Genomic DNA, 12,995 nt, shown 5'->3' on the forward strand with positions numbered 1-12,995 from the left:
CTTCAACCAAGAAAGTCAGAAAAGGCATTCTTAATTTCTTTTTAACCAAACTAAGGACTCTGGAACATGTTATCAATACTTTTTTAACGTCAACAAAACGTACTGACATGTTGTACATTCTTTTTTGACAATATCGATACACATCTGTCATGCTCAGAGTTTTTCTGCTGAAACGTGTTGTGACATTGATTGCAAATTTTTGTTCAATTACATAAGAGCAAATGAAACCTATGAAAGCTTCCGGCCAGATTCCAATACCAGACTGGAAGCAAACAACCAAGACTGATGTTGAAAAGTCTTTTCAACCGAGGAAGTTCAGATTCAAGCTCTAGTGATGCAGCGTAAATTTGACGTATGCCCGCACCATTTTGGAACACTCTGCTCTTTGCTCTAGTACCACTTTCAAGTACGCTGTCGGCTGCAGCCCTTCAATGTGTTCAATCGTTTTTATGTTCAGAACTTGGGTTCCTGATTGTAAACCGGCAATGAGAGGAGTGGTTTTGAGAAATGTTTCAGTGAAGTGAATTGGCCCGCGCGGATAGCTTGAGCTAGCAGTGACACTGCCGTCTGCTGACAAGAACTCGACCATTACCTTGGGGCACAAGAAACTGTAAAATAAGTCACAAAAATGATATTTCAATTAGGTATGTAGAATTTACTTAGCTGATAAAGTTACCGGTGGCAGATTTGATTTGTCATAGAGTAAAATAACCAGTTTTTTGTTCCAGCCCACGACGCAGTTCAGACACAAGAATTTTAGAAAACAACATACAATGAGGCATATGAAAACTTTATATGCAGAGATTATCCTTACCTTCATCTTCGTTTTTAGCCCCTAAGTAACCAGCCATTCGGAGGACTACCAAAACCAATGCGACAGACATAAATGCTGCTACTACAATACCGGCAATAGCACCGGCAGATAGCCCCCAGTATCAACCTTAAAATCTGACAAGTGAAAGTTCTCAGGAATTTAAGATGCGTGCAAGTAGAAAGAAAATCAGAAATCCAACAAGGGGGGCTAAAATTACTTGGTGTCACAGTAAGTGCAGATATAAGAGGTCCATAGACACCTCGGTTAGGAATGGAAGTATAATTGGATCACTAGTGTGCTACATGAACGGTAACATTGTCGAACTCTATGACAATGTGTGTTATAAGGTCATCTCTAACTGAAAGGGCTAAATATAGCCCTATCTAGAACTATAGCCCTGCAAAAAATTGTTTTTAAATAAACAATGTCAGACTACATTTATATAATATCTCCAACCGGGGTCTAAACATAACCCCTCAATAATTTATTATTTTTAAGTTTGTTTTTAACTTATTGGGTAATTGAATTAAACTATCATATTAAAATAACCCGCCGTTTTTAATTTTTTATCCAGACATATTTTGAATGACACTTGTCGCTAAATGAATAAGTCTCTAAATTTCTTATCTTAATATAATCTCAATAATTTTTTGGATTGGATTTCGAGTGACACGTATTGCTAAATGAGTAACTCTCCACAATTTAACTGAAATACAACTTAATTGAAATACGAGAACTTAAATATTAAAACTAGAACAACTTAAATATTAAAGACTACAAAATATTATAGGCAAAAAAATTAGAATTCAATTTTTTTGTTTTTTTTTTATTTCGTCTGAGAAAAAAAATAAATAAAAAATCCAACAGTTAGATGACGTCAACTAATTGTTGCCGCTGATGTCAACACGTTGGAGGGCCACAGATGGGCCTCAACAAACGGCTTAGTGGATGGTTGGAAATAGCCAACCCGATAGCCTGTTGGAGGGTCCAAATGATTCCCTCACCATATCGTTGCCCTCCTTACTGGATTGAAGCCAATGCGGAGCAACATGGACGAAAGCTTGTCTATATCTACCGGTAAAGTAATACCTGCATGTCCAAAGTCCGCGGGAATAACATCATCGATGATACTCTTCCAGTAACAGTGAGGAGTTCATACTGTAGGAATAATCTAAAATATATTGATTGAGAATTTGAGATGAAGGTTTTGTGCATAGACATAAATATATAGATTACTGATTGAGCATCCCACATTTTGTTAATTTCAGCTTCTGGTCAATCTAAAACATGGCGAAGGAGGTCCCTCTAATTTACGTACAGATGTGGGGATCTGGTTGACATCCTAAAATTTACAATTAAGCTTGACAAGGAACTGCAGGCGATTACCGAGTCTCATGTGATGTATTGACATGAAAAATATAGGTAAGGTTCACTGCCCAGACTGTTAATGTGTCTGAGTTCAAGAGATTTGAACTGAAGAAAGAAAGCTGAACTAAGAGCAAAAACAAACCGAAGAACACAATGGAAGATGAATAGTTTTCTTCTTCTCTCTATCAAATTGCAGAGGAATATTTTCTGTGTTAATGAAAGAGCACGAAGCACATGCTTTTACATAACTGATGGCCTAGCACTTGGGACCACACATACACTACATTTCATCCTAGACACACATCTTTCTAATCTCATGGATCACTTAACACATGGCACTCATGGCCTTTTTACAAAACTAGACATTTACACTTTGCCTCATTCTACACAAGTGGATACACCAATTTAAACAAACTTATTCTAAAAACTTTTCAGCTCAAATACTTATAGTTCAACACTCCCCTTTAAGTTTTGAGCTGATTTCACACCAAGCATATCTCGAAGATAGTTGAATCGATCCTTAGACAGAGCCTTAGTAAATATGTCTGCCACCTGCTCATTTGTTGGATAGTACACCAAATCGATTATCCCTTCCTGGAGTGCATTCTTGATAAAATGATACCTTCTGTCAATGTGCTTGGTTTTCTGATGGAAAACAGGATTTTTAGTAATTGCAATTGCTGCTGTATTATCACAGTGTACTGGAGTCGCTTCAGTTTGCATCTCACCAAAATCTTCAAGAACAAATCTAAGCCAAATGGCTTGAGCAGTTGCTTCAGAGGCACTGATGTACTCTGCTTCTGCTGTAGAGAGTGCTACACAATTCTGCTTCACTGAGGCCCACGAGAACACTCCACTACCAAAGGAAAATGCATAACTGGAAGTACTTTTGCTGTCTCTAAGCACTCTTTTGGCAGTCCCATAGTGTTTGTTTGTGGGAGAATGCATGAACCTGGAAAGTAGACTTGCTGCATACATTATGTCTGGTCTTGTAGCTGTAAGATACAGTAAACTGCCCACAATTTTTCTATACTGTTCTTCATTTGCTGGACCACTTCCATCATCCTTACTAAGTTTTTCAGCTGGAATCAATGGTGTAGACACAGACTTGCATTCATTCAACCCAAATTTATTCAACAAGGAAGAGGCATACTTCTTTTGGTGAATAAATATGCTGAAATTGGTTTGAATGACTCCCATTCCAAGAAAATGGTGAAGTAAACCCAAATCAGTCATCTCATATTTCATCATCATGTCCTCTTTGAATTCTTCCAACATTTCTTTGCTACTACCTGTGTAGACAATATCATCTACATAGATAGACACAATTATAATATCCTTTTCTCCCCTTGACTTGATGTACAATGTTGGTTCACTGAGACTCTTTTGGAAACCACACTGGGAGAAGTAAGCATCAATTTCTCCATACCAGGCTCTAGGTGCCTGTTTCAGTCCATAAAGAGCTTTATGAAGCCTATACACTTTATCTTCTTTGCCTTGCACTGTGAATCCCTCTGGTTGGTCTACATATACTTCTTCCTGCAGTACTCCATTTAGGAAGGCAGATTTAACATCAAGTTGATACAACCTCCAGCTCTTTTGAGCAGCTAATGCAATGAGAGTTCTGATAGTGTCCAGTCTAGCCACTGGAGCATAAGTTTCATTATAATCGAAACCAGGTTTCTGAGCATAACCTTTGGCAACCAACCTTGCCTTGTTCTTCAATACTGTGCCATCCAGATTCAATTTGGTTTTATAGACCCATTTAACCCCAATGACAGGCTGCATTGTTGGTCTATCTACTAATTCCCATGTACCATTCTTTTCAATCATGGTCAACTCATCCTGCATTGCTCTTAACCATGATTCATCTTGAGCTGCTTCTTCATATCTTTCAGGTTCCATAACACACAGATTGCATTGAGCAAAAATATCATCAAGATTTCTCCATTTCAGAGGTGTGTGATCATAATCCTCTGAAAGCTTTGCAGATTCAGGAGTACAACTTTCTTGTTCTTGTATATGAAAAGGAGAACTAGGACTGAGAGAACTTCCTTCAATCACACTCATCTCATATGGATTCATACCAACTACATTTTCAGGTTGATCCTGAATGTAGGTTGCAGCAGCTGAACTTTGTGGATTTTCTTTCCAATTCCAGGTCATAGATTCATCAAAGACTACATCTCTTGACAAGATTAACTTGTTAGTACATGGATCAAATATTTTGTATCCCTTCTCACATGTAGCATAACCCACAAATACACCTTTAATACTCTTAGCATCTAGCTTCTGTCTTGTCTCAGTAGGTACATGTACATAGCACAGGGAACCAAAGATCTTGAGATGTGCTATACCTGGTTTTCTGCCACTATAAGCTTCAAAAGGAGTCATATTTCCAAGTGCCATTGTAGGACACCTATTTAGAATATATACAGCTGTGTGTACTGCTTCAGCCCAAAGAACATATGGCATACCTCTATCATGGAGCATAGTTTTTGCCATTTCAACCACAGTTCGATTTTTTCTTTCCACTACTCCATTCTGTTGAGGAGTATAAGCCATGGTGAGTTGTCTTTGAATGCCTTCAGTTTCACAGAACTTAGTGAACTCAGAAGATAAGAATTCTCCACCTCTGTCACTCCTTAGACTTTTAACTTTGAAACCACTCTGCAGTTCCACCATTGACTTGAACCTTTTAAAATAATTGAATGCATCAGATTTGTATCTGAGAAAATACACCCAAATCATTCTTGTATAATCATCGATGAGTAACATGAAGTATCTGTTTCCAGCCAAGGATGCATTCTGCATAGGACCACACAAATCAACATGAATAAGTTCCAGGGGACAGTTTGCTCTCCAGGATTGATTCTTTGGAAACCAGTCTCTATGTTGCTTTCCAAATTGACATCCTTGACATACATCTTTGATTTCTTCTAGGTATGGAAGACCATGCACCATATTTTTCTCACTGAGTTGCTTCAACCCCCTGAAGTTCAAATGACCTAGTCTTCTGTGCCAAGTCCGAGTAGAGTGATCTATGCTTGCTTTCATAACCAACCGGTTGTCTTGCAACAGAGAAAGAGGATAGCAACGATTTTCCTTCTTCTTGACCTTGATGACAAGATTGTCAAGTGAAGGTCCATCAAACACACTACACAAACCTCCTCCAAACACTAGATAATATCCATGCTCATCCATTTGACCTACACTCAACAAATTTTCCTTCAATCCTGGCAAGTGCATGACCTCTCTAATGTACTTCTTCCCCTTAATGAGCCCATTCCAGCAACATTTACTAACACTCCAGTAGGCATCTGCACCTTTCCAGCAACATTTGTTCTTATATCAACAAGGAGATCAGCATTCCCTGTCATGTGGTTACTACAACCACTGTCAATGTACCAATTTCCATTGACATTTTTCTCTGAAATTGCACTATTAGCATAGAACAGATTCCCTGTCACTTCCACCTGATTTGCAGAATTTGCCTTTTGCATAATCTTCCCTATAGTGCATTCTCTAGCCCAATGACCAAACTTATCACAGTTATAACATTTGGGCTTCCCTTTATATCTACATTCACCAAAATGGAACTTAGAACACACTCTACACTGTGGTTTGGTACCCTCTTGACTCATAACCTGTGAGGAAGCATTATTCTGTGCAACATTTGTGAATGATTTTTGCTGAAACTTTGGTTTTGAATCCCACTTCTTACCCTTTTGATTCCAATTTCTCTGTGATTTAAAATTACTAGACTGAGCATAACTTCGATTCTGCCCTTTTGAATTAACAGTAAGAGAAGAAAATGCTCTCTCAGTTGCATCTGAGGAATGCAAATCAAACCTCTGCTCTTGACTCTTCAATATAGCTAGGACCTCTTGCAGTTCAACAGATTCTAAACATTTGGTGTTTTCTATCACTAAGCATATAGGATCATATATCTTAGTGAGACTGATTAACACCTTCTGAACTAATCTCTCATTTGACAAAGTTTCACCAAACGTCTTCATTTGATTAATCAGATCATTCAAACGAGTAAGATACCCAGTCAAGGATTCATCATCACGCATTCTAGTGTATTCAAATTCTCGTCTGAGATTTTGGAGTTTCACAGATCTTACCTGATCCCCACCGTGATATTCGCCATATAACAAATCCCATGCCAATTTTGCTGAGTCTGCGTTTGCGATTCGAGGGAAGATCTGATCGGAGACTGCGCTTTGAATGATTCCGAGAGCTTTTGCATCTTTCATGAAGATTGCAGCCATTCTCTCATCATCGTCAGCATCAACATCTGTATCTTCATCAGTCTTAGCTTTCTTCTTCTTCGAATCGGGAACCGAAATCCCTTTTTCCACCAGATTCCATAGTCCATGTGACTTGAAAATGGTAACCATTTTGATTCTCCAGAACTCGTAGTTCTCACCGGAGAAGATCGGGGTCCTCACTTCAGCACCTCCAGATCCAGCCATTTTTCAAATCTTTCGTGAGCTTCGATTGAGCTCAGTAACCTCACAGATTTACGCCCGGATTTTTAAACGACGCAACCTGGCTCTGAGGCCATGTTAATGTGTCTGAGTTCAAGAGATTTGAACTGAAGAAAGAAAGCTGAACTAAGAGCAAAAACAAACCGAAGAACACAATGGAAGATGAATAGTTTTCTTCTTCTCTCTATCGAATTGCAGAGGAATATTTTCTGTGTTAATGAAAGAGCACAAAGCACATGCTTTTACATAACTGATGGCCTAGCACTTGGGACCACACATACACTACATTTCATCCTAGACACACATCTTTCTAATCTCATGGATCACTTAACACATGGCACTCATGGCCTTTTTACAAAACTAGACATTTACACTTTGCCTCATTCTGCACAAGTGGATACACCAATTTAAACAAACTTATTCTAAAAACTTTTCAGCTCAAATACTTATAGTTCAACACAGACCAGCTCTAGGTGTGGCTGACATCATTTTAACAGCACCGGATTGGCCAATAGCTGATCCATCAACCTTGCATCACAAGATTACACCATAAGTCGGTACATTGCTGCGTACTGTTAGTGAAATAGATAAGGAGAAATGCAGGAAATGTAGCAGAAACATACCATCGGAAAATTAACTACTCAGCAAGAATTAGTCTGGCTGAAGGGATTGGTCTAGCAGAATGGCTTGACAATGAATTGTCATCTGATGGAAAAGAGTTATCAATAATTATTGCAATAAGATTACTGCTAAGTATAGGTCATAACGAAAGACAAACGTAAAACTCAAACTGTAATTCACATACCTTTTAATTCCACCCGCAACCAATCTTGTGTGCATACCAAAGCCTCTCGAATGTCAGGATTCAGTGAGCTTCGACATTCATCAAGCAGTCTACTGCCAGCGTTGAATGCTGATTCTGGTGCAACAGTTGACATAGGAGTTCCGAGAACATCACGTGCCATCATCGACAAAATAGGGTACCTTGGTGTGTGGACCTTCCACCAATTTAATATCTTAAAATCACAATTGCGTGGAAAAACTGGTTCCTCTAGATACTTGTCCAAGTCTGATATCATGTTTTGGCTCTGAGAGGTCTCGTGGAGAAATTTGTCAAATCCCTTCAATCGATCCCTACAATCAGTGCTGGTACTCGGTAAGCTGCTGCCAGGCAAAGCTGAACCTTGATCAACCATTGTTGAGCAAATTGAATAAGCATCAAAAAGTTCCTTGAGGCCATCGGAAACTTCCTTAATCCTATCCAGAGCAGTACTACCGTATATTTGGGAGTAGTAATACTCCACCAACTTCATTTTGAATCGGGGATCCAAGATCGCTGCCACTGCCAAAGCCAAACTGCACTTGCTCCAGTACTTATCAAACTTAGCTTTCATCTTTAATGCTATAGAACTAAGAAATTCGTCTGGGCTCTTGCACCATTCAATTAATTGGATGTGAACATCACAAATCTCAGGAAAATATATACTTGCAGTTGGACATTTGTTGCCACAAAAGACATTGGTGATTTCAACAAGAAGTTTCAAATAAACTGTAACAAACCTTGTCCATTCCCATTCTGTGTCTGTTAAAGCTGATGTATACAAAGGGTCATGCTCTTGCAGGAAAGAAAATGCACCCCTGTATTCCAAGGCTGTTTCAAGCATAAGATACGTTGACTTCCATCGAACTGGGAAATCAAGAACTAATCTCCTCTGACTATTGATTCCAACTTGCTGAACAATTTCATTGAACTTCCCTTGTGTCACTTGTGAACTTCTTACATGTTTGAAACTTCCTCGAATATTTTGTATCACCTCCCTCATTGCTTCTAAAACATCCTGCACAACTGAATTTAGAAGATGTGCAGCAGAGCGAATATCAAATAACTGACCATGGACCAAGAGAGGCCTGTTTTGGGAGATCCGGTCTTTGATTCTTAGAACAATGTCATCATCGGTGGAACAATCATCAAATGTCAAGGCAAACAACTTACTGTCAATGTCCCAGTCCATCAGACATTTGATAACTACTACTGAAAGCAAGTCCTCCGTATGAGTAGATTCAAGTGTGACAAAATTCAGAATTTTCTTTTGTAGTTTCCAGTCCTCATCAATATAGTGTGCCGTCAAACACAGGTACTCAACGTTTTCTGGAGAAGACCACATTTCAACAGAAAGGTTAATTCTGCTGTGCAAACTGTTAAGCATCTCATACACTTGATGTTTTTCCTTCCTATAAATTTCCATACAAAACTGTTCAACATCATTATTTGGCACAACCTCAAATGATGGCTGAAGGTTCTTCACAAAAACTTTGAATCCAACATCATCAACCATGGTGAACGGGTAACCATGCAATATAATCATACGAGCAAGATCATAACGACTACGGTCGTGATCAAACTTTCCGCTTGCAATGGTAACTAGTTCATCCTTTTTCGGATCCTGATCGAACTTTATAATTCCTGGCTGAATATAATCATCTTTTCTCTGTGCTTCATCACCATTAATACTATCTATGCCAACGATATTATCTTTTTTCCTTCTCTTCGCTGAAAGTAGTTGTGATACATCAAAGTTCGATCGTTTCAGACATCGCATTAAATGGTTTCTCAGATGGGTGGTCCCACTATTACTTGATCCACTGAGCTTCTTGTGACAATGTACACAAACAGCATAACATATTTCAGCCTTTCTAACCCTTTCAAAATGATTCCAGACAATAGATGTCAACCTCTTTGGTTTCTTAGCAGACTCAACTGGTATTATTTCCATCACATAGGCATGAAATCAACCAAACTCTGCAAAACATAAGAGATATAACAACTAAATCAGATACAACTACACAATGAATTTACGGAACCTCACACATCAATAAAAAAGTTGATAAAGCCGAAAGTTGATAAAGCCGCAAAAAACTAAAAAAAATACTCCAAATGCTAGCAGATTATTAACATCCTATTCCATTCCATGGTGCACAACGCCAATAAAAGGTGAACGACAGTATATGTGAGTGTGCATATACTTGTATAATTACATGTATACGCGAAAGCTCTCATGCTAATAGAGATTTTACAACTATCCACACTGATAAAATTTTGGTGCAAGTAAATTCCTTGGGATACACCCTTTACAAGAAGTCAAATATTTTCAGACCAAAACCTTGCAATACTTACATCATCCAATGAACACCGAACTATAAATAAACAATGCACAGACACGCACCAGCATATACGCACCGTATCACTACATGAAGAAAACACCACATTATCATTTGTTTAAAGTCACAAAGAAAGTTATCAGTCAGAAGATACAAATGACAAGATTCAAAACGTATGTGTACTTTCATTTCACTAATTGGATCCTGAAACACTGATTTTTTTTTTCCTACCTTTTTAGTGAACAAGACAACGACTGAATTAATTTTTCCCTACAGAGATCCCCTGAGGCAAACCTGGAAGCAAACAAGAACACAGCGCACACAATGGCCAAAAATTCAACCTTAAAACAAGTGAATAATGCAGCTAAAGTAAATTATGTCAACCAAACTCATGAAGCCTCGCAACTTGAAGATCAATTCCAAAATTAAATCTTCAAACATAATTATCCATTGAATAGCACTGCATACAAGATTTAAATACGACTCAACATGAGTTTAGGGAATTTACGATCATAAGGTAACAGCTGAAAGATCCAGCGTTGAACCTCTCACTAAGCCTGTTACGCATATCAAGTGGGCTGCAGGTCACTAAGTCTTAATATAGACAGCAAAAACAGCAAAGTTTAGAACATGTGACAACAATTCAGATCAACAAAAACTGTCCGAATGCAAACTGTGTATCTCAAACTCAAGAAAAATGTGCATGAAGCCACCGAGATAACCCGAAAAATAAACGAAGAACATGCCATGACAACTTGACAAGTCAACAGGGTAAAGGGTGAATTTTTCCAACCCAAAAATAAATAAAAAATAAAAAATTTATATCAAATGGGTCCGGGAGTCAACATTTGGAGTCATTTGTTAAGGTACCATTGACCATATCACAATTTATTTTTGTTGGAACCCATATCACAATTGAAGTGATAAAACTAGTGTCAAATCCTGCTCCTCTTGATCATACAAAATCATGACATATACACAACCACATGACTTGAATTTCAACAAAACCCAAAAACCAACTTAAACAAAAATTAATTTCAAATAAAATTACATCCAAAATACAAAATTTTAACTCTAAATTTCAACATTTCATCTTCAAATCCCTAAGCAACAGAACAACCATATGCATTTAAGATCCGGGTCACACCAAAACCACCAAATAAACATTTAAAATTTCCAACCTAACAGAGTGAGGGGAATAAAAAAGTACAAAATTTGACAAAATTCGAAATGGGTCTTACCGCAATTGTTGAAATGACCTTGTATAATCTCAGGGAATCCGATCGGTGGTCCGGCGAATCGGGGCTGGATTGCGGGTGACCCTGAAGAGAGAGAGAGAGAGAGAGAGAGAGAGAGAGAGAGAGAGAGAGAGAGAGTCTTAACCCGGATGCGGGTTGTGAGATAAAATGGGTTGGATCCGATAGAGTAATATCCACTATATCGGGTTTATGGGTCAACGGATTAAGGGTATTCTTTTAGTCGAACCGATACCAATTGACGAAAGAAGGGGCGGACCATATTCATTTGAGCTGACCCAGTTTGGGTCCGTTTGGTTTCAGGTTAGGCAGGGTTAGGTGTGGGCTTGAATCATTTGGCAATGACACAATATTACCACGTGAATAAAAGTTTACACATATTTATACCATTAACCATTAACATAGGATACTAAGATAACAACAGACTCATATCATATAAATATTCCCGGCCAAATAAAGTATAATTTAGTCTGATGTTTAATTTCAAAAACAAGAAAAACTTGTGTGTATTTATTGCGCGCAATATTTGTTTTATGTTTACTTAGTGATCAACATACTATTTTATATGAACGACACATGTTTCCAATGACCGTATAAATTCTTTTTTCTAAAATGTTTCATAAGGTAATTAGGTTTGGAGAATTTTCTGTACCAACCCTCACTTGTTGATAAGCATCCCGTAAAATTAAGAGTGATACAATTGCATACTATTGCATTTCGTATTCTATTTTTCACTCACGTTAAAGAATTTGACTTTTATTTAATACACTGGTCATTTAACAGTCGAATAAGAGATTGTTAATGTCGAACTTAGTGGTCCACCATGCACATCTTGAGCCTTTACTCTGGTTGATTATTCAAAGAGTCGAAACCATTTCTAGAACGGCCATTCATTCTTTCATTTTCCGGCTTTGAATCATGCTACAAGTCACCATGACATGTGCATATGCATGGTTTTTTTTCCCTTTCTTTTGCTGAACCACGTATATATTCCGTTCGACTTCATTACCCTTAGCACTTAAGATTAATTACCCGTAAAGATACATGTTGACTCAATTTTCAGAGGGGCGTTGAGGGGGTGCGAAAGGTGCAATTGCACAGGACCCCAAATTTGAAGGGGTCTCCAAAAATTTTGTCACCTAATATTTATATTTAAAATTACTTTTTTTATGGAATAATGTTCTATATTCAAAAATTGATTTTGTTAGCACTTTAGAACCTCATCTTACACTCTTTATAAGCGTGTCTTTCTAAATATAAAAATTTAGAGTACAATAAGATATTTTGAGTACCAATAATACACCATAAAAGATAGTAATTTTTTTTCAATATTATTATATAATAATATTACATATTCAAGTGAAACTTTAAAGTTAGAGTTTTTGAAGTTTGTTTTCTTGTTTGGTTGTTTAAATTCAACTGCTTTTGATTATTTAGGGAACATTATGTTTGTAGCTCCTTTTAGTTATTATTAATGACATTTTAAACTTGCAATTAGTGAGTGTTAAACTTTGTTTTGATTTAAGTGATTGTTTTCTAAAATCAATACATTGTTCTACATTTTTTAAGACTATCTTAAGGAGGGGCGTTTTTATAAATTTCGTACAGGGCCCCCAAAATCTCAGAGACGGCCCTGACTCAATTCATGAGAAAAGGTTTCCTCCTCTTAACAGTTTTTCTTACACTACCATCCTTTTGTCTCTTTCTCTCTCCATATGTGCATACATACATACGTACACATAATATATACACACACACACATATATGTATATACATATGCATATGGGGTTCTGTTTGGTTTTTGATAAAATGTAGCAAAGGAAAGTACTTCTTCAATTTTGTTTCTGAAATTTTTGAGTTAGAAATGTGGACCCAGAAAGCAAAGGCAGAAAAATGATTTGA

At 37.5% G+C, this 12,995-nt stretch overlaps 2 protein-coding genes across 9 annotated transcripts; both read right to left on the reverse strand.

Moving 5' to 3' along the window:
• Window positions 1-13: 13 nt before the first annotated feature.
• Window positions 14-11,410, reverse strand: LOC126615556 (zinc finger BED domain-containing protein RICESLEEPER 1-like). Of its 8 annotated transcripts, none has more exons than XR_007620832.1 (7): window positions 11,079-11,409; window positions 7,484-9,478; window positions 7,302-7,383; window positions 7,138-7,206; window positions 1,904-2,251; window positions 815-948; window positions 14-608 (listed from the first exon to the last, which is right to left on the reverse strand). XR_007620832.1 is itself a non-coding variant. In XM_050283397.1 (7 exons), the coding sequence occupies exons 5-6, from the start codon at window positions 9,450-9,452 to the stop codon at window positions 7,316-7,318; spliced, it is 2,037 nt and encodes a 678-aa protein (XP_050139354.1). In that variant the 5' UTR covers window positions 9,453-9,478; window positions 9,854-9,923; window positions 10,069-10,131; window positions 10,346-10,431; window positions 11,079-11,409; the 3' UTR covers window positions 6,835-7,206; window positions 7,302-7,315. The 8 variants fall into 8 exon arrangements, 7 of the variants coding, with proteins under 7 accessions (XP_050139354.1, XP_050139352.1, XP_050139351.1 ...); XM_050283397.1 differs by lacking the exons at window positions 14-608; window positions 815-948; window positions 1,904-2,251 and adding exons at window positions 9,854-9,923; window positions 10,069-10,131; window positions 10,346-10,431 and having other exon boundaries at window positions 6,835-7,206; XM_050283395.1 differs by lacking the exons at window positions 14-608; window positions 815-948; window positions 1,904-2,251 and adding exons at window positions 9,854-9,923; window positions 10,069-10,131 and having other exon boundaries at window positions 6,835-7,206.
• LOC126617174 (uncharacterized) lies at window positions 5,694-6,663 on the reverse strand. The gene is made up of 2 exons (XM_050285212.1): window positions 5,814-6,663; window positions 5,694-5,761 (listed from the first exon to the last, which is right to left on the reverse strand). Exons 1-2 carry the CDS (start codon window positions 6,661-6,663, stop codon window positions 5,694-5,696), a joined length of 918 nt encoding a protein of 305 aa, XP_050141169.1.
• Window positions 11,411-12,995: the final 1,585 nt, after the last annotated feature.

Source organism: Malus sylvestris, chromosome 3 (genome assembly GCF_916048215.2).
Source record: "Malus sylvestris chromosome 3, drMalSylv7.2, whole genome shotgun sequence".
In the NCBI taxonomy this organism is placed as follows: Eukaryota; Viridiplantae; Streptophyta; class Magnoliopsida; order Rosales; family Rosaceae; genus Malus; species Malus sylvestris.

Coding starts and splice junctions, on each gene's coding strand:
- LOC126617174 (XM_050285212.1), bottom strand. CDS start 6,663: ATGGCTGGATCTGGAGGTGCTGAAGTGAGGACCCCGATCTTCTCCGGT. Junction 5,762..5,813: donor ACAGGTTATGAGTCAAGAGG/GTACCAAACCAC, acceptor TGGTGAATGTAG/ATATAAAGGGAAGCCCAAAT.
- LOC126615556 (XM_050283399.1), bottom strand. CDS start 9,452: ATGGAAATAATACCAGTTGAGTCTGCTAAGAAACCAAAGAGGTTGACA. Junction 7,384..7,483: donor GTTGCGGGTGGAATTAAAAG/GTATGTGAATTA, acceptor CTTTTCCATCAG/ATGACAATTCATTGTCAAGC.